The sequence below is a fragment of the Caenorhabditis elegans genome, chromosome X (assembly GCF_000002985.6).
Source record: "Caenorhabditis elegans chromosome X".
NCBI classification, from domain to species: Eukaryota; Metazoa; Nematoda; class Chromadorea; order Rhabditida; family Rhabditidae; genus Caenorhabditis; species Caenorhabditis elegans.
In genome coordinates this window covers 487,570-510,527 of record NC_003284.9, presented here as the reverse complement: position 1 = coordinate 510,527, position 22,958 = coordinate 487,570, and the positions used below count along the sequence as shown (strand labels likewise).

The following is a 22,958-nucleotide window of genomic DNA, read 5'->3' as shown; positions in this document are numbered from 1 at the left end:
AACACCTGGACATATGGACACATGCTCCGCATACAGACTCTTGGACAACAAGTGATTATATATGCACCAAGAGTGTTACGAGGGAGGAGAAAACCTTCCATAAACAAATAAGGCTTGAAAGAAATATGTCGATTTTTGAAAACTCATTTTCTTCTTTATATATCTTGTTTTTTATCGATTGTGAAAAACCATTTTTTCAATTAAAGATTATAGATTTTCCGAATATCTTTTCAATGGTCAAAATAATATTTTCATACAAATTATACAATTCAAAGTTATAATATTGCATGGAAAACTGAAATGAACATTTCGGTACTTTAATTTTTTTTTCAACAGCTCGACAGTCCAAATCTAAAGTTTTTATTTCGAAACTTCGCAAAAAAAACACTCAATTTAAAATAATTGTTTTTTTTTCAACCGGATCGACCGCTTTTAAATGTTAGCTGTACCAAAATTGGTACATAAGACAACTTACACAAAGTTGGCACAACGCGATACGTAGTAGGTTAATCAAACTCAGTACATCACAGATCAAAAAAATATGTAAAAAAACTATTATGAAATTATATAAAAATACCCTGACCAAATTTGATGATTAGATTAGAGTTTCTCGTAACACTAACTGAAAATGTGCCATTTTGACAAAACACAAAAGCGATAATATTCGAAACTCAGAGTTAAAATGGTCAATATTGTACATTGCAATGTGACGTCATCCAATCTATAAATATCCTTAACCCCTTTTGAAGCAGTTGTCTACGAAGCGTTGGTCAATTGAGAGCGTCGTGTGCTCTGAACGAAGATGTACCAACTAACATTCTCAATACTTTTACAACCTGGGAGAAGATACTCCAAATAAATCATTATTACATTGATTGAAAACATGGACGAGCCGGGACAAGAAAATAATGATTGCAGTCGCCCTACCAACTCATAATTTGAAATGTATTTCATGGTTGAATTTTTTCAAATCATGTTTATTGGAATTTTTTGAATATTGGAGTTTTTTTTTGGAATTTTTTCAATAGAATATGACAGTACCAATTTTTATTGCGGAATCGTCATGGTAACAAGTTGGCTGCCATCTAACAATTTAAAAATTTTTTTCCCAGAGAAAATGCTTTAAAAAATAATTTTAAATTGTCAACATTGAAGTTAAATTTGATTACTTTTAAACTTGAATTTAAAAAAAAAATATATATATATATATAAAAATATCGAGGTCCGCGATAGACACATGTGCTTCTCAAGAAAGTCGGGGACCGCGCTCTAGGTGCGGTTCACGCCTGGTTTGAATATAATTGACAAACAAAAAAATAGTTGTATTTCTCTCTGTAAATAAGTGAACTTATGAAAATAATTTGCTTAAAATATGCCCAAGGGTTCGGAATATTTTGAATGTATAAACCTAAAATGTGATTAGATAAATATCAGATAGATAAGACTTTTATTATGGCAAGAAGAGACTTCAGAAAAATAATTCAAATGCTTATTGCGGTTCAAAATTGTGATAAAATTAGCTTTATTTCATCTCAAATATTTTTTCCGTGACACAGCTTTTAGGAACTACCATTTTTAGAACTATCACCGTTTATTGCACATTGTGGTTTTTTAAAATCCTATGTTGTTGATTGAGATACATTCAAAGCCGATAGGTAGCCAAAAATCACTCAAAAAGCAAAATTTGATATATGATATTTTAGCTAAAATTAGCTACTAAAAAAATATCTGCAAAACCCAATAAAAATTGTTGAAAATATTTTTAAGAAGTCACATATGTAGTTAATTCAAGCATACTCAGCGTCTATATTTTCAAAATACTCAAATCCATTAGTAATCCTTTAAGTTCAATCAATATATTTTTATTAATTTTATATAATTTTCATTGCTTCCTTAATACCACTAAAACTAGCATTTTCCAAAATTGGTACTGCAAAGTTACCCTAAAAAATGTAAATTCATAACATTAGTGACCAGTTATAAAAATTTTGAAATTCATGCTATTTCCTAACCCCATGCCGAGATCACTGATTTTTGAAACAATCGTTTTACATCTAGATCCACACAGAAAAAAGTCCACCTACCATACCAAAACTATCTTATCACCGTATTGTCAAAAATAGCAAGGTTCCTTTGTTCTCTTGATGATGAGTTGATTGGTGCTCACTGGTTGCGATTAGATATATTTTTTTCATCGGTTTTCAACATTTTGTGTGACTCTATCGATAACGTAACATCGAGATAATTGGTGACTCATTCAAGTAATTGAAATTGTTATGATAAATTTTCAACATCTTTTTTTGATATTGAGCGTCAATATTGGAAAAAAATTTGAAGACTTTAACTTAATAAAAGCCCTTTTCTTCAAAATTCTAAGTAGCCCTACCCATTCATTCCGCCAAACGGAAAAAAAGTTCGAACCCAATAAGTTCCATTTTAATCACATCATCATTTGTCTCCTCATTGAATTAGAAACTATTCCTCTTCTGAATATCACTATTAACCCCTTTTCTCATTACCATCTTCTGTAGTATATCTCTAATCGTTTTGTGAGGGCAGGAGAGAGAGAGAGAGGACACCGCCCATTTCCCGATATGCTCTGTAACAGCGTCCGTACATGGGAAGTGCGCGATTGCCAGGATCACCACTTTTTATGGCCCGTTGTCTTCCTGGTTGGCTCTTTGCAATATGCAACCGTACTTGCTTTGGTGTGACGTTTTTTTTTCGAGTTGTGATGTTACTATTCATGTTTCTACTATTATGAATTTTATTGGTAATTATCCTCTAATTTTTTGAACATATTGAGTCTAAATGTGTTCGAATATTTCAGAATGATGAAATATTAGTAGAATTTGGAAAATTTTGTTGCAAATTTCAAGCTTAGCATTGCACTTCAGTTTGTTATTGTGTTAATTAAAAAAACTATTCTGACAATCAGAGCAATAATTTCATTCTGCTTTCTGATTTTTTGTTTCTTCTTTAAAAAAATCCCAAATTCCAACTTAAAAAAATTGTTTGAAAAATTTGCACACAGTATCTATTTGAGCTGTGCATCAATTAGTACGACACTCGAAATGATAAATTAAAAACAGGCAAAACAGCCAATTATGCTAAAAAAAACGTTTTTCAAATCAAAACTTAAATTCAACTATAGAAGCTGTAACTGAATTTGGCCCTAACCCTGAACTGACGCGAGAACCGTAACACCTTTTTGTATCTCAATCATAAATTGACGAGGAGGAATATCTCAACCGCGATTTCGCAGATCCTTATCAGAACAGATTGTACAAAATCACTCTTGTTGTAACTCCTCAAGAGTGTGTGTGTGTGTGGACAAATGACAGGGGGGGGGGGGGCGAGAGAAAAGGAAACGGTCGTCGTCTTCTTTTTCGTCCTCCTCCTATTTCCTTCTCCTCCTCACAGTTATCATTTACACGCCTACTTTTGCCCTCTCCCCTCCTCCCCCGTTTCTGCTTCCCTTTTTCATCGTCTTTTTCTACTCCATATTCTTATTTTGATTTTCCTCGTTATTGAAATTTTATAGTCTGTCACCTTTTTTCTCAACGATTGTTCTTTTTTTTGAGGTCAACAACGATGGAAAAGTCACAACCCCTCTCGGAATTTTTTTCAAAGCAGTTGGTGGATCCAGTTTCTGATGCTTTGAGGAGCCACACGTGTTCAGAGCAGGAGATGACATTGTTAGAGTCAGCAATCGTGCACGCTCGGGATTCACTACTCGAGGAGATTCAAAGGTTAGATTTCAGCTTTTGAAGAGAAACTTTGGAGGTGCTTTCATGTCCTAAATAAGGTTTAAAACGTTATTTTTATCCAAACGTAAAAATTATACAGGTACCGTATTTCCTCTATCAGCCCTGCAAGCAATACTATTTCTAAATTGATCCGTATTGGTTCACAACTAATAGAAATCGCAAGAGGCTGCAAGACTAATTTTCGACACTGCTTTGAAAAAATAGTAAATTTTGGACACAAATAGTTCAATTCTGAGTATTACATACTTTTCATCAATTCCGTTAAATCTTTTGAAATTTTAAAGTGTTTTCTAGGAGTCCCCTAAAACACGCCCAGTCTCGCAACGGCTTGCTCCAAAACAATTAGAGGCTGGTAGGGCTGTTAGACTAATGAGGGTGAAAGTTTACTAGAGGCTGCAAGACTATTAAATGAAATACAAAATTCAAGTTTTTTGAAGTTTAAAAATCTGACCAAAGCCACAATACAATTCACGTTCAGCTTGTAGAGGCTCACAAATCGTGCACAAATGGGATAGGCAGTAAAAATTATACTGGCTAGATACCAAACGTCCAGAACAGTTTTTTTTTCTTTCAGATCCAAGATCTCCGAAGATGTCACCCAAACTGTTGATTGCCTACTAAGCAGAGTGGACGAACTGCTGGAAGAGGTTAGTTCAATTTTTGTTTTGAAATATTCTACAACTAATTACCATAATTACCTTTCCGCCATCTTGATAACCATCACACTTTCCTTTGCATTCTTGTATTTCCTCACCTCAATTATCCTGTCAAAAACGTTTCAGACCCGAAACTTCGCACCAATCTCCCCACTCTCCTCTGAAGCACCAGATATTTTGCCAGCAATGATTTTGTTCAACTCACTTTGCTCTTCAAAGTCGTTAGACTTGGAGCCTATTGAAATCAAAGTAGAGGCGATGGAAAATCCCGTTGTGTCACCGCCAATTTTTTCCTCAGATGATTCCGTGAAAGGGGTGAGGCAGTTTCCGTTTAGTGTATTTCAGTGTATTTGAGATTCCCACACATTTCCCCCTATTTTTCAAATCGCATTTCTTCGATCACATTCTTCTCCGCCTTTCCATAACTCTCTACCACTTTTTTAACTGGGCAAACACAGCATAATTTGAAATGATTCTATACTTTCTATTTCACATTTTTCTTTTCATTTTTTGCTATCATATTATTTTTATTTTATTCCATTTTTTTCAGATGCCATCTCGTAAGCGAGCCAAGCGAAGTTTGGAGGATACCGTTCAAATGTTGTCCAAAGAGAATTCAGTGTCCCCTCCACCACCTTCACTTCCATTTGTCCTACCGCAGATCCCAGTTCCCATTCCATTTTCAAACGCAGCATTAATGCAGCGATGGCTAGGGCACCCATTGACAAACCCTGCATACTTGAACGCAATGTTTCAACATCAACCTGCTCCAAAACCGTCAGAAGAGCAATTTGCTGCTTTAATGAAAATGTAAGTTTTACTTCTTTGTCAAATTTTTTTGTCTGTCAACCCTTGTTCAACTGTATCAGTAGGCGCCTCCCGGCTGACGCATTCCTACCTTTTGTTTATTTCACACAAAACAAATGAGAGACAATTGAAACGGGTATGGATGTTGCTGCTCGTTGTGAAAGTTTGAGAAGATAGCGGAGGGGGAGGAGTATAATAGGAAAACTACAGTAACCGCCCGTCCCCGGAGAAAGAGAGACAGAGTAAAGGAGGTAACTTGCCCCCGGACCGCATTCTCGAGAGAAGGAGTGACGACGGTGATGATGAGCGTAAACAAATGTAGGTGATAATAAATCAACTGGTAACTGGTCTGATCATCTTAAATGGATGGCAACCATAATTTTGTTGCAGCCAGAAAAGCAATTGATTTGGCATCCGGGACATCAGAAAGAGGAAGATAGTTAGCCCGAACAAAAAAAGCAATTTACAATGGTTCACTTTTTGTTGTTCTTGTCACTTCAGATAAGAAAACTGGATGACCTTATTCATTTCAAAATTGAATAAATCTCCTCGAAAACCACCTAGAAATTAATCAACACTTCAACGCGACCAACACCTTGATTGATCGTGATGAATGTCACCCTTATCTTGATCAAAATCGGAGTAAGTGAGGGAAATCTCCACTTCTCAATTTGAGTGTCATGTCTCAATCAGCACTATAACTTTTGAGGCATTCGAATTTTAAAAAACTGAACAATAATTTTCCGGAAACCCCGTTAGAATGGCCTTGTAAGAATAGCGGGGTAGGCAATCGCATAAATAGCTCAACACCAATTTCGACTAATTCGATGTGAGAACTTCACTAGTCGGCGCCCTTTGGAGTAGGTTATATCGTGTAGACAAGTGTAGATTACCATCTGGAAAACCTCTTTGCTTCTTCCTTTCCACTTATTTGTTAAAAATCAAAAATTAGGGAATCAGTGAAGAGGATTGATGTGTTGCGGAACAGAGAAAGAGAGAGAGAGAGACACGTCGAGATTGAGGGCGGTTACTGTAGAGGGTATGGACACAACAACTTGCCGCAATTGAGAAACACTAGATGCAATGGAGAGAAAAAGAAGGAGGTAATTCATTCGTCGTCAAGATTGATTACCAATTGAGTATGGAGGAAATGAGACTGAGAGGAACACTGATAAGGATGAAGACGAGCGAGAGATATATGTATAACGAAGTGGGAGAAACAATTTAAATTCAAATATTTATGGGGAAAGTGGATTCTGTTAATGAGGGCAATCCGAGGAATGAGAGTGACTGATAGATAGATTCGGTTGAAGATGATCATATATATATATATATATATATATATATATATATATATATATATATATATATAATGTAACTTATTTCTCAACCATTAAGAAGAACTAATGAAGATCCCCTTCAATCTGAGCTACATCCCAGTATACATGGACCTAGGGCTAGCCAAAATCAAGTCACACCTTCTAATAAGTCATCTTCACATCGTCATGTTAGTTTGAAATACATATGGGGGCAGGATAGCTTAGTCGGTAAAGGTAACCACTCACAATCTGGATGTCACGAGTTCAAGACCGGCCTCACCACCAGTCTCTATTTGAAAATGGAGCAATCCACGCCTGGATTATGGGCCACAGTCCTCAGCTAGGACGTGGCTTAAGTAAGTAGCCCAGCGGACGAACCGCCAGGCAGTGTACCTGACTCCCAGATCCGCAGTGCATAGTGCTTGAAGACGGGGTCGTCTTTTAATCCTTAATTTTAGTCATAATAATTTATGATTGTGCTTTAAAAAAAACGTAATTAGGGTTTTCCATTTACTAGTGATTTGGATGCACACTTAGTCGTTATGAGGATCTGTATATAACAATATTTCTCTACTAAATCTCTGTAACTTTTGATTGCGAGAAGAGAAATGCTCGAAATTCTAATGTTCATCAACAGTTTCTATCCATAAACAAATTTTTGTTTTCAGAACCATGCACGCCGCCAACTTTATGAAAACCGTGCCACAACTGCCAGTTTCAAATCACTTCACAGAATCTGATGCAGAAGATATAAAAATTGACGTGGAAAGTGACGAGGGAGAGATTGAAGTGTCACCATCACCATCAACTGGTGATATCACTGAAAATGAGTCGTCATCGTCTTCAACCGGACCAATGATATCACCGAACTGTGGAGATGGAGACTGTGGTGAGTTGCTTTCTTATACTTTTTTTAAAATCTCTATTAACCTTCAACTTTTCAGCCCTGGAGAAACCGTTCATATGCATGCACAACAATTGCGGCAAACGGTTCGCCAACAAGTTCCTCCTTAAAAAGCACATGTTCATTCATACCGGCCTCCGTCCACACACATGTCCACACTGCCACAAAAAGTGAGTAACTTGCCCAGTCTATGCTTCCCTTTTTGTCTTTTCAAACAAAGCGCAACATAATATTGTCATGTGAGGAATGAGACTGGCGTCCTTGGCACGTCGAATTTGACCCAAGTGATAATGAGAAGCAATTTGTAAAGTAGTTATGGTGATAGGAAGAATGATTGGTTGAAGAATGATAAGAGTTCAAGGAATTTCTAGGAATGATGGCATCTTACTTTGAAAACTATTACCTTCCTTTGACAGCTTGGTTTTACTTGTTTTAAATGTTAGAAAACGAGTTTACAAAATTAGGTTAAAAATTAGGTTAGGTAACAAAAATTAGGTAAAAAATAAGGCTTTTCAAATATAAAATGAAAAAATGGAAACCCTAAAAATGGAAACGAATTACATGTATATTTTCAGATTCAACAGGAAAGACAACCTGCTACGTCATAAGAAGACCCATTCACCGACGAGTGCTCATTTGGGGCCAATTCTACCCAAAAACCCCTTCCACGGGATTCCACAGCTTCCGGTCCTTCATAATATTGCCCTCACACAAGGCTTCAGTCATTTCCATGCTCTGAAAATGTCTCTGGAAACTGGTGCTACAGCAGTGCGTAGTCTTTCCTAACTGACAACTTTTACACTATGTTTTGTGCTACTTATGTTTCAGCTGCTCACTTTTGTCATCTTACTTTCCCCCTCTTTCCTTTATTAACCATATCTATCAAGTCTGTGATTTAAAATTCAAAGATTCAAGCTGTGTTATGTATATTATTTCCTTTCATATTTTCTTTTCCAAACTGGGTATCAGTATGACTAATGTGCAACCAATTATTTTCCCATGCACTGCACTTTCCTTTACCACTCAATGCTTTAATTCTTCTAAAATCTGGAATTTTTATTTTTTATTCCTGATGTTTTTTTTATGGTTAAGATTTGATGTCAGCAATAAAATTGAATTTAACGTATTTTTTCAAGATAGAAAAACGGGGAAAACTATTCCTTTTCCTTTATTTGAGCTTCCAAGTGTCAAAGAAAAAAATTTGTAGTTAACGGCAGAGGAACATTTTTGAACTAAGAAAAAGTTCCTATCCATCTTAAGAAGTTCAAAAAGTTATTGAAAACCAATAAAAAAATTTTCCATTTATAATAGAAAGTCACAATTATTGAGTTTTCGGCAGTTTTTAAGAAAACTAATGCACTGTCGCATGTTCAAAACTTTACAAACTTTTAATATTAATATTTTAAACATAAGTAGAAAATAAAATCAGAAGGTATCGATTTCAAAAAAAATGGCGTGGCCTAAAACAATGTTCCCAAAGACGCTACTTTACCATTGAGCTCTATTGAAAAAACTTTCATTCTAAATTGTTCAGTTGAAAAGTACCTGAAGAGCTTTCTTTTATTAATTTCAAACCACACTTAAGTTATCATGGATCTACAAAAATCCACCCTACTCGAAGGCAACCTTGAAATCATTAAAACCTAAAAATTAGATTTTTGTAGCTATTAAACGGTGTTCAAAAGTTAAAATCAAATACCTTATTTCCTCTATTCGTATTGCACCCGACTACTTAACTTTGAAACGGTATATCTCGGCTCATTTTAAAGATATCAATATATCATAAACAACAAATTAGTAGAAAAATAACTAACAAATATTTTGTCAGTTGACAATACTTGAATAGGACAAACGATAACTGAAATATAAGCTGTCAAAGTTGAACAATTGGGTGCAATATTAATAGAGGAAATACGGTAACTATTTTAATAATAGGTTCATAGTGTAATAGTTTACCTTATGTCCCATCAGTAATTGAAAAAATATTTGAAAAATGATCTGTCAAAGTTGAATTGGGTATACTGATAATGTATTTTTTCAGCTTTAAGTGGGAATCATTTTGAAATTGTTTTGAAAGTAAATGTTTGCTAACATAAAATAATGATAAAAATACAATTTATAATAAAATTTAATATACATAGAAACTCTTGAAAACTTTTAGAAATACTTGTTATGTAAAAATAATTTCAAGTTTTTGTGGGAAAGAGTTCAAAAGTTTTTAAAAGTTTTTAGTTCCTGTTTTCTTAAGTTCACAATGATCATACGCTATTGAATATTTTGACATCGATTAAAAATCTTACATAGACGATATGAGTTCCAAGCCATGAGCCCAGGGATAACCTCAAATACGGCTGCTGGAAACTACCAGATAGGTAGACTTACATTGAATATTATTTACACTCAGTAGGTTTCATTGAGTTCTTTTGAAGCCTTGCAGGCAGGCACGTTTTAATGTTTGTATAGCATTACTTTATTAATTTTTGTCTGCTTTGGCAAATGTCCAAAAAACGGACACAGTATGTGTTACTCGTTCATTCTTTGGCCTGCAAAAATAACCAGTTCACCCGTACACACTCATTCACTCATCATTATCTCTCATTTCTTTCGGACACTAGAAAAACGGTTGGCAAGAAGGAGAGAATGAAAGAAACAACCGATTGTTGATAAGTCTCTTTTTGTTACTGTTACAAGTTGATATGTTGTGTCGTGAAGACGATAGAGAATATGAAAAGAAAATAGCACCGCAGTTAGTAAGTAATTTTCAACGGGTTACAATTGAGAAATCAAAAATCTCAGAACGAAAATGTGTGAAATTGATAAGAAAATATAAGATGGGCAAGGGCTTCAGCTACTCAAATTTTTTTGAAAAAATAAAGCAACTTAAAATTTCACTATGAATTTTTGTTTTTGAAATATATAGATTTAAAATGTGCTCAAATCAATGAATTTTATGAATCAAACTTTTGAAGCCGATAGGTTACCAAATTTCGAAATCTATCGGCTTAAAAAATACCTGAGTAGTCAAAATAACATGATATAAATAGCCAAAATATGCAATTTTAACCAACTCAAAAAACATCAACATCCGAACGCCACGATGCGTAAGAGTGACCAAACTTGAGGTTGTAGCTAGAAGCTTCTTTTTAAATATTCCTAACAGGCTGAAACTATCTGTTGAAAAAAAAACATATATAGCAATAAATTTCATAAGCCTGTTCAAACCATGGACTCAATTCTCAAAACGGCAATCATCCGAATATTCTCTTTCTCATATTTCAATGTTTCGTACTCAATCACTTCATTTCCAAGATTTGACAAAAACTAATTTATGAATCGGAATGAGGCCATTCCAATTGTCGTCTACAAATTGTGTTGTAATGAGTTTGAGAGCGACGAATAGAATAGAGGATGCTTTTGACTGATTCATAAGAGTAAAATATTGATGAATAATGGAATTTACCCAGAGTTGGAAATTAGGCTCCTCAATATGTAACTTGCTATATATAAAGCGCTCCTTATGTAGAAAGGTCTAAGGTATTAGAATGGAGCAACGAAATTTTTTTCAGATCTTGAGGTAAATGCACAGCAGAGATCGATCGAGGTCCGCGATAGACATTTTGCGCCTCCGGACTTTATGGGAAAATTTGAAAAATGGCAATAATTTTCATGGGCACGGGTGGATAAGTGGTAGTGGGGGTCGCACCTCACCCCAAAAGCTTACCCAGCCTGCTCGGAAATTAGGTACTTGGGCTCGGAAAGTGGGAAAGTGATATTTGGTTCACGAAAGGTAAATCGGCCGTGCCGCTAGTCCCGGTACGGTTTAAATTCACCCTAGAAGAGATACCATCAGTAAACGCCACCGGATCCAATACAAAACCTTTAAAAATAATTAATAATCGCTATTTTTAGAAAAGTAATTACAGTTTCCCCTTTGCTAATTCCTTGCTGATTTGTGAATTTTGCGTGTTTTAACTACCAAACTCAAATGCTATATTTTCACTGTAGCTTTCTACAAAACTCTGACCATCACACTGAACATCAACAGAATAGTGGTGTGTATTGTTTTCAACTCGTCAATTCTTCACGGTCACTCATTTGTCATTTATCAGTCCCCCTCCCCCCTCCCCCGGTCCCTTGTCTCGGCTTCCGAAACTGACGACACGATGAGGAGGAGGAGGTGAAGAGGATCGATTAGTTAAGATGATAGCCCCAATTACGGTTGTTTAGAGTAATGAGAAATGAGAAATATTGACGAGAGGGGCACGAGAGAAAGCGAAGAGAGGCAACAATTTATCTTTTTCTTCTTTTTTAATCAATAGAGGTAAGTCAAGATTGAGAGATGCAAAGAAAACGGCAAAATGAGAACCAAAGAGAGAAGAACATCAATCAAAGGACCCCTCTGTTATAATTATCACCTCTTCCAAATTCACACTGTTTCTACCCCTCGAGGGCCCAATTAGCATGCGTTGTGGGGCTGAAATTTAACAGCCATGCCATGAAGTTTTGACATTTCTGGAGAACTTCAGGCGTATAAATTTTAAAAAAATACACAAAAGTTAGTTCCTTCCAAAAAGTTTAAACAGGAAAAATCACTTGAGAGTCACAGGTTTGAAACGGAGAACTGAACAAGACTAAAAATACACTCTCTAAATGCTAATAATGCTATCAACACAAGGGTGGGCGGCAATTGCCGTCCGGCAAATTTTTTTGTCGAGAAAAAATTCGGCACATCATGCAGTTTGCCGTAACATACATTTGCCGGAAGTGTTTAGAGGGATTTTTATATGACGGAAACACTTAAAACTGCCATTTTTCGGCAAACCAGCAATTTGCCGATCTGCAGAGTTGCCAGAAATAATCAATTCCGGCAATTTTCCGACATACCGAATTGGAAATGAGGTCTTACTTGATTTGATTACAAAATCATAACTGTTTCCTTCGAAAGACTGGATATGGAAAATTGACTAACTAAACATGACGTGGTTTTTCAAAGCTTGGTGGACCTTTTTTTTGAAAGGTGGAGAAGTTTGCTAAAAAGTTGCCGAAAACTGCAGAACTACTTAGTCAATTAAAATACATTTAAAACTGATTTTTGTGAGACAAACTTCCGAAATGTGTATATCAGGGGTGGGCGGAAAACGATTTGTTCCGGCAAATCGGCAAATCGACAAATTGCCGGAATTAAAATTTCTGGCAAAACGGCAAACTGGCAAGTTGCTAGTTTGCCGTATTAGCCACAATTGCCAAAAATTTTCAGTTTTTTTTAAATTTCAGAATTTCGATTTTAATGGGCAAAATTGTACGCATCAGATAAATGTTCCTACATCCATTTTGAAAAGAAAGCAAATTCATTGAAAATGTTTGAAGCTAAATCAAGTTTTGTCTGAAAATAAATCTATAAACATATAAAAAGTGTAAGTAAAAACTAAACAAAAAAAAAGAATTTGAATGAATTTGCAACCACTTGTTCGTTTACGTCGACTTAATCTGAAATCATTAACAAAACCTGTTTGCAAAATGTTCGAACTAAGTTGATAGTGATTTGATTTAAACCAAGTACTCAATCAATCGATTCTATTTTTGAAAACAAGACCAGACAAAAAAACCAAAAAAAAAAAGAGAAATTCCAGATAAAATAATGTACACGTTGCAATGCGAAAAAAAACTCTAAAGATCTAATCTATGCTCACCGTTTGTGACTATCATTGCTTTTTGCAGAGGGATTCGAAAGAAAACGATAATAAATGAATGACATCCTTATAATAGAAATGTTTCAAAATGAAAGAACTTTGAATGAAATGACATTTTTTCGTAATGGAGGGAGGGGAGGTTCTGCTCATTATTGAAAATAGTCGTAGTTATTCGTAATCACTAATTTCGTCCTCATTTTCTTCTTCTATTCTTGATGTTACAATCGACTTTTTATCTTCACTCTTCTCACCGGCCCATCTTTCAACATTTCCGCATAATCTGAAACAAAAATTTAGTGGAACATGTATATGTAGGTAAACCCAGTGAGAAGCGAAATGTGCCGCTGTGTGTGCGCAACGTAATGCGAAAGATAGTTATTTGGAAGCGGCCGACACGTTCGAGGTTCCGCGCCGCACTATACATTCGGATCAGCGGTGTGCGGCAAATCTCAAAATTTCCCGAGCTCGGCAAATTCGGCAAATCTATTTTTCCAATATTTGCCGAGCTCGGCAAATTCGGCAAATTTGCCGTGCTTAACTAACTCCGAAAAATTTGATATTTTTTGATGTTTTTTGGCTCACCAAAACTACTGAATTTTTAACACATACATCTGTTTTCTGGATAAGTTCCGTGTAGTGTGTCTGCTTAAGCATCGAAGTAACTCAATTTTGTGTCATTTTACTAAATTTTTGGGGAAAAAACCAATAGTTTTTGTCAAAATTGTATAGTCAAATTTTTGATGTGTGCGGCAAATTTCAAAATTTGCCGAGCTCGGCAAATTTCAAAATTTGCCGAGCTCGGCAAATTCGGCAAATCTACTTTTTTGAAATTTGCCGTGCTCGGCAAATTCGACAAATTTTCCGAGCTCGGCAAACGGCAAATTCGGCAAATTTTCCGAGCTCGGCAAACGGCAAATTCGGCAAATTCGGCAAATTTGCCACACACCCCTGATTCGGATGCATGCGGTGACGCCGTGAAGCCGGCGCGGCGACCTCATGGTAGCCCTAATGTTTGTAAATTGAATTTTTTGAGTTCATATTGAACATTTCTCTTTTGCTGTTTCGTTACCTGTTAAATGAATACTCGAAAGGATGAATAAATCGCTCAATGTTGTGTTGCATTTCTTGATATAACGCTGTGATAAGAGCCAATCCAAGCACTACAATGCAGTAGGGAAGCACACCGCTGAAAATTAGAAATAGGAAGTTTAGGTCCAAATCTAAATTTTAGAACAGCAGAAAAGTACACGAATGATTTGGAGGTACTTGTTTAGTTTAACCCCAATATCTCTTTAAATTATTAATTATCTTTTTTTTTTGTTCAAAGTCGGTCCCAAACCACTTCGTAATCATTACAGTAAAACTGTCTATGTTTTTCAAGCTTTGAGATAAATTAAAATTTTACGTTTCAATCCAAAAAAACAGAACATTTTTCAATAAATCTCTTCTACATAAACAACAGTTTTTATATGATCAAAATGTTCACTGAATTATTCAAGTTTTTCCGAGAATTGGCTATGAAATTAGCAAATAAAATGTGTATTTTGTATGCTTTTTACTAGTGTGGCATCTCTATCAGTGCTACACCCTAACAAGCCATTCAAAAATTAGTGCTGCACCCCATTTAATTAATAAGCCATCTCAATAGTTTTGACTTTTTAGGGAGTGTTTTTGCATATTTTTAATGTTTTTGTAAGTTTAAGTACATAATCAAATTATTGGGGTTTTTTGTTAAATAAAACCCCACAATCTTGCGAAATTTCAATATCTATAAGAACTCCTTAAATCCTTACTGAAACTCATTATCCACCTCTCCAACTGTCGTGAATTGCAGAAAAATCGAAAAAATTGCTTCAATAAATGGCTGAAAACTCAGATTAGAAGAAACATCACTCTGAAAACGCATTTACCACATCATCCGATCCCCCTTCCACAATATCGTAAATAACAGCGGAAATGAAAATGTAAACGATTGTTACAATCCAAAGAGTTGTTCCCTGAAACAAAAGATCTTTTGTCTAAGATCTTTTGGCCTTTTGCTGACCGTGAAGAAGGAAAAAAAACGGGAAACAGAAACTGACCTGCCACACTGACGTCACCATTTTCCCAAGCTGGCCAATAACTGTTAAAAATAGCGGGGTTCCTGAGAAATTAGTTTTGTATCTTTTTATTCAGTATACCGAGTTTTTACCTATAAGTGCGTAAAGGACTGCAATTAGCTTGCCTAACGTTGTAAAATCGTCAACATCCAGGGGGCCAATTGTTGTGGAAATTGCAAAGGATTTTTGCAATCCTGAAGCAAATGATTTATCGGATTTATCCAAGTCGATGCCATAATGTTGAAGGAGTGCCTAAAATTTGGATAAAGTAACTTTTATCAATGTCAAGATACGAAAATACAATTGTTTCAGGCCCATAAACTTTTTCTTTTTCGGCCGAAAACCTCCCGAAGTCTCGGCAACTTAAACTTGCCGGTTTCCAAAATATTTCGGGTTCGGCAACTTCGGTAATTGCCGAACTTTCTTTTGGCAACTTTGGCAACTACCGATATCAATGTCAAACATTTTGTAGCTCTGAAAAAAAGCATTCAGAGAGCCTGAAAAATGCTTAATCTTCCCTGTGAACGAAAAAAAAAACTACCATGATTTTTTCAAAACGCTCAAAAATATAATTTCAACACAAAAAAGTTTGAAACCAGGTTACCGGTTGCCGAAAAGTTGCCGCCGTAACCAAACATTGCCGGTTGCCGAAAATCTCGGTTGCCAAACAGACCAGGTACCAACTATGCTGGTTGGTAGTTGGCATCAGCATAGTTGGTACATACAATTTCTACGTCACAACATCTTGACAGTTTTCCACACGAATTGTTTTTCTTCTTCTTTGGGAAAAAACTGTCATAGAGTTGTGTCGTAAATATTGTATGTACCAACGATGCTGGTGTACCAACAATTTCGCCAAATCAAATCTTTAAGAATGGCTAATCTTTTGGTTCTGCCAATGTATTGTGCGTGCTAGTTTTTGGACATCTACTAATTGATGCGCACTGATTATTATTCTAAGACACTAGTTTTTGGTATTTCCTAAATTTAAGTGACTGCTCTTTTTTTAACAATGTTAATTTTTTGGTGCAGCTATTTCTTGGTAGCTGTTGTTTTTCGCAGATGTCAATTTTTCGGTCACACTGAGAGCAGGCAAGTAGGTGTGTAGCTTAAATGTATTGAAAAATACTTACTTTTTCATACAATTCCAGTTTTTGATCTGCAAGCTCTGACCAATCATCCTCGCCGTTGGTTATTGTTTCTGCCCAGAGCACATTTAATAAATCTGAACGTTTTGCATCTAACCGGAATATTCCTGCTTCATTATCGTCCTGAATTTTATTAAAGTGGATCTTTGCAAGGCATGCACTGTTCCGCATCTCATGTGTTCAGACATTATTTGATTTTTAAGTGTGTTAAGTTCAAAACCAACAGTCTCAAAATATCTTTTTTTTGTTTTCAGAAAGTCAATTTTTCCTAATTCTGAATAGGTTTGGACTTTTAAAACACAAAAAAGGGGATGCCAAATTTTCACTGACGCTACTCAGCCAGTAACAAGAACTGACATTTGAGCTGCGGAAGTGAAAAACAGAGGTGGCAAAATTTTTGAATTTCCTCACAAGGGAAGTTTTTACACCAGACACCGGACATCAAGATGACAATATTGCCATCCGATAATAGAAGGTTCTGGCTATATCATCCGGAAAAATCCAGCTGCTAATCATCGGGGAGCTCCGAGATATTTTGGTTCAAAATTTTAGCACTGATTTCAGTTGATTTTGGTCTCTTCACCATTGTTTTACAATGGAGCTTCGAAATGTACCAAATTTAAAAATCCGAAATACGGTCTGCTAACCTGTTTGACTGCTGGGGTACACAATGCGGGAAACAATATCATTCCAATGAATAACCAGGCGACAAGTACAAAAGTGTAGAAAAGACACCTTCGGAATGCATATTGAAATTTCGGTGGAAGATCAGCGCCCATTATGCTCTTCTCTTGTATTCAGAAAAAAGCAAAGATATACAAAAAAGTTCGGAAATTTAAAGCAAATAAAGAAAACAGAAACTAACAACAACACATCGAATTTTGTTGAGCGGTTGTGCTCACGGGGCTCTCCCTCTCGTTTTGCAGTCGTCTCATCAACTCGAGCACTTTCTCAATTTTTACACTATTCTTGCCTCGGCGTCAAGATGCCATTTGGCATCGAGCTGGAGAGAAAAGACGAAGAGAAGATTCGACTGTTGTTTGCCACACTTCTCTCGGCAGGTTGATCTCTTTTACTCACTTTGCATGTTTTCTGAGTCGGATCAGACAGATGGCACAGGGTTAACACGCGTTTTGATTGACTGATGTTAAACTGAAAATATGAGGTGGTTTTTTTGTGAATCTTGTAAAATAACAAAGTAAACTGGTTTTGACAGATACGCTCCTAAGAGATTGAGAGCAGGGGTGCGCGGCAAACGCCGGTCGCCAATTGAATTTTCGGATCAGAATTGCTGGAAATATAAATTTGATACTTTTTGTAGATTAAGGAGCCTAAACATGAATTTCACTGAACAATTTTCTATCTTCAAACTCAAAATGATTTAATCCATGATTAAACGTTTTCTGATAGGAAATGACTAACCGAAAAAAATCGACAATTTAGGCAACTTCGGCAACTATTACCGTAATTAGCCAAAAATTTTTGAAACCGGCAATTGCCGAAATTGCCAATTGCAGCGCACACCTGAATTGGTTTTTTTTGAGAGTCAATTTAAAAAATTCAGTTTTATATTTTAATTATGTTCAAAATATTCAATAATATTCAATAATTTTCTCCGGATTTTTTTGTTGCTTTTTTATGTATTGTTTAAAATTATTCAAAAAAGATGATGGAAAACATTTTTCAAACACTTGGAAACATTGGAACTAGATTTTGAACACTTATGGCAAGTCTACGTGGATGAATCTGATATTAATCTGAAATTAATTCTGAAAATAATTATTGCTAACTGATTTTTTGATTGGTTTAGAGACAGAAAAACGTAAACTTCATTAAAACACACAAATGCCGAAAAAATTTTCAAACTTAAACATTTTATTATTCGATAATTTTGACGGTTTACATATTCTATAATGGTACATATACAAACATTCGGAATTATCTGGAACAATGATATATTCATGCAATTATCTTATGATTTTCTGGATTTCATTGTACGATACAAACTATCATGTGTGGCAGATACTTTTTTCAAAAAATTTGAACGAACTGCATGATGGACAAATGACGAGTGCTCAAGTGGGGAGGGTGATAATTTTGGTTTTGGGGGAGTTGAGCAGACGCTTTTCTCGGATTCTGCAACATAACGGACAAGCTTGATCCAGTCAAAACATCTTGGCTTTAAATGATAGGATAAAGGATTTTGAAATCTACCACGACCGTTGAAGCCTGTAAAAATTTAATTTGGAATAAAGTTGGTGTAGTTTATTTCTGTTTATTGCTTTAATAATGAAACTTCTCGAGAACTTATCAAAAAAAGTTCAAAAAGTTCGGCTCAAAAAATGACCTAAATTAGTTAAAATTTGAAATTTGACCGACTTGTCAAAGTATCTTTTTTAAAGGATTAAATTTAAAACCGTTTAATTTTGTGTATAGCAGTACATCATTTTTCGTTTTCAGCTCAATGTAGGTACTTTGAGGTAGATGGACGACCAGATTTGAAAAAAAAATCAAATAAAATTAATTATTGCAACTAACTATTTATGACTAACTTTTCCAATAATATTTTCCATTTTCAAATGTATTCATTCAATTTTTTTTGCAGTTCCATCACATACCTAAATAAAGTTCGGGTTTCCATGAAGACCGTAATCGAGAAAACCCATTATCCCGAACTTCTTCAATAAATGTGCATTTGGCGTCGCTTCCATTAAACTGAAATGTTCGGATTGTTTTTTCAGAAATGTTGTAAATTTAATGTTAGTTTTTAATTGAGTTTAAAAAAAATTTACCTGATAAAGCATACTTTTCAATGAACAATAGTATTAAAATAAACATTCGCGTAAAATTTTAAAAAATCAGTGAAAAAACTATTAAAAAGCATTTTGGGGAAAAACCCCCATATGTACCCAACTTTCTTGTGCACACATTTCATCATTTAATAAACGGATTATAAATATTCAGGGTACGCATGTGTTTCGTATACATCCATTTAGTTCTCAAAAATGCGATCGAAATCTTTATAGCGATGCGCGGAACCCAAAAAGTCCCGGACGCGAAACGAAGTTTGCACCAAATAGTGTCATACCCTATAGCACTATTTCGTGCAAACTTAACTCCACGTCGGACTCTCTTTGGGTTTCGCGCATCGCTATAAACATTTCGATCGCGGCGTGAGACGCCGAATGGGAGCCCTAATTTTGAAAAAATAGGTTTAAAAAAAGTTGATACCCTCAAAGTTATCCTTGCTCTTTTGTTAAAGCACAAAAACTTTCTCGACTGTGCATGTTGTAACCGAAACTTTCCATCCCATTCTCCAACCACATTCCAATCGGCTACAAACATATAATATTGCATCAATGTTCTTACTTCGATGACATCAAACTTTTCAAACAGATGACTCATAGCTATACTGAACGGAACAATGAAAACTCACTTAGACAATGTTTGTCCGGATATCCCCTTGTGTTCAGGGAGCCTAGAAATGACTGTAACATGCCTTGGCTGCATTCATTGAATAGTTGCCAATGGGTCTCACCGAGATAATGAACGTTTGGTTTTATTTGAAATCGTGCGCTGCAATTTTTTTATTGAGCCTATTTAAGGTTGAAGTATACATTCTCCTAAAACTAAAACATTTTTCAAGTAGATATGAATAAATTTTTCTAAATGTAAAATTAAATTTGTCTTCACATTTTCAAAAATTCTCTTCACAGTCATGATTAACATTGTTTTTTTAATTCTCAAAAGGTCAAACTGTCCGAAAAATTTACAAGATACCAAAATAAACAGTTTTGGAATTTTTTTCTTAAATTCGGTTATGGTAAAAATAATTATGTACGTATTTAGATAGAATCCTCACTGGGGATACTGAAAAAAGTAATTTTTCGCAATGTCTGGCATATTACGAGTTCATCGGTTTAACTCATTTTAAAGTTGATATAGTGGGAACAAATTTCATGTGAATTTTTTTCAAAGAGATTTTCAAATACTTCGGAACACTTTGGTGGTAAAAACTTTAAAAAAAATTAAAACGGATAGGTTTTCACAAATGAATCTTATAAATTTACGCTCGTCGTTTTAATTTTTAAGCCATCAATGAATTTTTTTTCACCACCTCCCTGCGCTTATTGTATTCTATCAACATGTTCCTATCCCGCCTTTATATTTTCTCTCGTCTTTTCCTATTAATGTGTCCTCGGTAGTATAGTGGTGAGTATCCGCGTCTGTCACATGCGAGACCCGGGTTCAATTCCCGGCCGGGGAGAACTTTTTTTGCGACACTCACCATGTATTCCGAAAGTTTGTCGACAACATCAGGGTGAGTAGGACTTTGAGCATAGCTCACATTTCGGGCACCTGAAAAATCATTGTTTTTAATTGTGACATGAACAAGTGGACCAACCTTGGAATTTTATAAATTAGAGTCGGAAATCAAAGATGGATGCCTGTAAAACGATTTTCACAGCGGGGACACACATTGGGTAAAACAAAAACGGAAACTAAAAATGCAATTGAAAACATATTACAAAAGTAACATAATCGAGCGGCTGAGACGCCACGTAGAAGAAGCGGCGGTGTTCGTTGGAAGAAATCAGATCAGAAACAAGAATTTAATCAACTTTTTTGTCACTTTTTTCTTTCAAAACACATTGTAATTACAACTTGAAGTTGTCGGACAATTGTATCGAGACGGAGGAAAGTTGGTAAAGACAGACGATATAAGAGATGAGGGGGGAAACTAGAAAACTGAGGAAAACTATTGACTGGACATCATATTAAGATGACATTTTCATACATGTGGTACACACACAAAATATAACTTTGTTGGTGAGTAGGTTTTAAAGCTTACAAGAAACATGTTTTCGTTTTTTTGAAAGTAGGTATCCGCAAAAATTTAGCGGAAGAGCTATACCCTTAAATGCTACTACAATCTTCAGAAATTTGCAAAAATCCCCTTCTGGAGTAATGACAGAATTTGAAAGTAATGCAAAGAGCATAAAAAGTAGTTAATATAATGAAAGATCTGTACATGAACCAAATTAATTCAAAACGATGAGATTTTAGTCTAATTGTTTTCTCGAAGCTACCTTATCACACCTATACGGAACTTGCCTATGGGGTCACAATGACCGAATATCATGATAAAAAATTCAACAAACATTTCTAGATTTTAAATTATTTTTTTGAAAATTCGAAAAATCTCAGTTTTCCCCTAATTCCTATTTGAATTACCGCCAATTGAACTCGTTCGTTGGAGCGCGATTGCATTATTTTCATTAATTTTTATGTTCTCATTATTTCACTAACAACAGTGAAATAATGAGAACAAATAAAAACATTAATGAAAATAATGCAAGCGCGCTCCAACGAACGAGTTCAATAGGCGGTAATTCAAATAGGAATTAGGGGAAAACTGAGATTTTTCCAAATTCCCAAAAATCATATAAAATCTTGAATTTTTTTTGAATTTTTATATCATGATATTCGGTCATTGTGACCCCATAGGAATCTTTTAAAGCAAATCTCCCACAGAGTATAGTCCACTTTTAAACAAAAAAAACCATTGAAAAACTTTAAACCTCAGAAAAATTATTAAACATCACATGAAAAACTGAACGGTAGACAAGTAACCAGAGGACAAACGAAAAAAAAAAACGTTTGGTATAGAATTACCGCAACAACTTTACCGCGTTTTTCCTGGCTTCTCATGTCTTAAAAACGTCATTTGGAAAAGTAGTTTAAGAAATTGGCGTACGCTTTCTGGTTATGAAACTGTCTTTTTCGCCATGTGTGCGCAAGCAAACATACATATGAAAATTACCAAGGACGTGAAAGAAAAGGAGGGTGACGGGGGAGGAGACAGTGATTAATCAGAGTCGCACCGGGGGTTGGCCGTTTTTGAATTTTGGGATTTTTGACGGCTTTTCGAAAATAATAATTTTTTATGAGCTTGTGATGAGAATTTAAAATTTAAGCAAAAGTAAATAACAGGAGGTCATTAAATTACGCTTCCTTATCTGATTCTTGTGATAATTTGATATTCTTTGAGCGCTATTGGTTTTGTACCACTACTGTATTCATGCTATTAGCACGGTTGTAATAATACTTCTCAGATAAACTTACCAATCATAATTGCAAGACTGATAGGGAATGTAATACTATGTTTCTAGAGAATTTTGATTAAAACATCTAGCTTTCATATACAAAAGTAAACGAATTTCAGCCTTTTTTAATGGAAAAAGAAATGCCCCCACGCAGGATTGAACTACGGACCTTTGGTTTACAAGACCAACGCTCTACCACTGAGCTATAAGGGCGTCGGTTTGTGGATCTTTATCGCGTGGGAAAAACAGAGAATTTTGAATGTTTTTTTGAATGTTGAATAAAAAACCAAGTATAACAAATATAACTTTTTCAACGAAAACAAATTCAGTTTGTTTCAAACAACTTTTCCGAGCGATCAATACACAATTAAAATGAAAAACGAAGGTACAAGTGAAATTTAACTGCTTCACTGCCATAACTGACCTCATCCAATAATTCGATGAGGCGAGGCAGCAGA

At 35.3% G+C, this 22,958-nt stretch overlaps 3 protein-coding genes and 10 non-coding genes across 15 annotated transcripts; 7 read left to right on the top strand and 6 right to left on the bottom strand.

Annotated features, from left to right (window-relative positions):
- Positions 1–3,317: 3,317 nt before the first annotated feature.
- Positions 3,318–3,461, bottom strand: B0310.8. The gene has a single exon (NR_070340.1). It is a non-coding gene; the product is annotated as an Unclassified non-coding RNA B0310.8 (non-coding RNA).
- A 118-nt stretch (positions 3,462–3,579) lies between these two features.
- Positions 3,580–8,582, top strand: B0310.2. 2 transcript variants are annotated; one of them, NM_075708.7, is made up of 7 exons: positions 3,585–3,752; positions 4,345–4,417; positions 4,553–4,741; positions 4,977–5,236; positions 7,221–7,441; positions 7,497–7,626; positions 8,032–8,581. In NM_075708.7, exons 1-7 carry the CDS (start codon positions 3,595–3,597, stop codon positions 8,240–8,242), a joined length of 1,242 nt encoding a protein of 413 aa, NP_508109.1. In that variant the 5' UTR covers positions 3,585–3,594; the 3' UTR covers positions 8,243–8,581. The 2 variants fall into 2 exon arrangements, with proteins under 2 accessions (NP_001348780.1, NP_508109.1); NM_001361780.4 differs by lacking the exon at positions 4,553–4,741 and having other exon boundaries at positions 3,580–3,752; positions 8,032–8,582.
- Positions 5,410–5,520, top strand: B0310.11. The gene has a single exon (NR_070339.1). It is a non-coding gene; the product is annotated as an Unclassified non-coding RNA B0310.11 (non-coding RNA).
- On the bottom strand, positions 6,542–6,609 carry B0310.10. The gene has a single exon (NR_070337.1). It is a non-coding gene; the product is annotated as an Unclassified non-coding RNA B0310.10 (non-coding RNA).
- On the top strand, positions 6,542–6,609 carry B0310.12. The gene has a single exon (NR_070338.1). It is a non-coding gene; the product is annotated as an Unclassified non-coding RNA B0310.12 (non-coding RNA).
- Positions 8,583–11,550: 2,968 nt separating the features above from the next.
- Positions 11,551–11,688, bottom strand: B0310.9. The gene has a single exon (NR_070335.1). It is a non-coding gene; the product is annotated as an Unclassified non-coding RNA B0310.9 (non-coding RNA).
- B0310.7 lies at positions 11,551–11,688 on the top strand. Its single transcript, NR_070336.1, has one exon. It is a non-coding gene; the product is annotated as an Unclassified non-coding RNA B0310.7 (non-coding RNA).
- A 1,329-nt stretch (positions 11,689–13,017) lies between these two features.
- Positions 13,018–17,300, bottom strand: B0310.1 (uncharacterized protein). Of its 2 annotated transcripts, NM_001383519.2 has the most exons (8): positions 17,041–17,240; positions 16,379–16,516; positions 15,338–15,497; positions 15,228–15,289; positions 15,057–15,143; positions 14,940–15,010; positions 14,216–14,332; positions 13,018–13,426 (listed from the first exon to the last, which is right to left on the bottom strand). In NM_001383519.2, the coding sequence occupies exons 1-8, from the start codon at positions 17,170–17,172 to the stop codon at positions 13,315–13,317; spliced, it is 879 nt and encodes a 292-aa protein (NP_001370323.1). In that variant the 5' UTR covers positions 17,173–17,240; the 3' UTR covers positions 13,018–13,314. The 2 variants fall into 2 exon arrangements, with proteins under 2 accessions (NP_001370323.1, NP_001123087.1); NM_001129615.3 differs by having other exon boundaries at positions 16,379–17,300.
- Positions 17,301–18,209: 909 nt separating this feature from the next.
- On the bottom strand, positions 18,210–20,843 carry egl-17 (uncharacterized protein). Its single transcript, NM_075706.6, has 6 exons — positions 20,799–20,843; positions 20,682–20,752; positions 19,830–19,969; positions 19,625–19,728; positions 19,012–19,108; positions 18,210–18,622 (listed from the first exon to the last, which is right to left on the bottom strand). Exons 2-6 carry the CDS (start codon positions 20,732–20,734, stop codon positions 18,366–18,368), a joined length of 651 nt encoding a protein of 216 aa, NP_508107.1. The 5' UTR covers positions 20,735–20,752; positions 20,799–20,843; the 3' UTR covers positions 18,210–18,365.
- F38G1.t2 lies at positions 20,589–20,660 on the top strand. The gene has a single exon. It is a non-coding gene; the product is annotated as a tRNA-Asp (tRNA).
- Positions 20,844–22,083: 1,240 nt separating the features above from the next.
- Positions 22,084–22,233, top strand: F38G1.4. The gene has a single exon (NR_070334.1). It is a non-coding gene; the product is annotated as an Unclassified non-coding RNA F38G1.4 (non-coding RNA).
- A 400-nt stretch (positions 22,234–22,633) lies between these two features.
- Positions 22,634–22,713, top strand: F38G1.5. The gene has a single exon (NR_070333.1). It is a non-coding gene; the product is annotated as an Unclassified non-coding RNA F38G1.5 (non-coding RNA).
- F38G1.t1 lies at positions 22,642–22,713 on the bottom strand. Its single transcript has one exon. It is a non-coding gene; the product is annotated as a tRNA-Thr (tRNA).
- Positions 22,714–22,958: the final 245 nt, after the last annotated feature.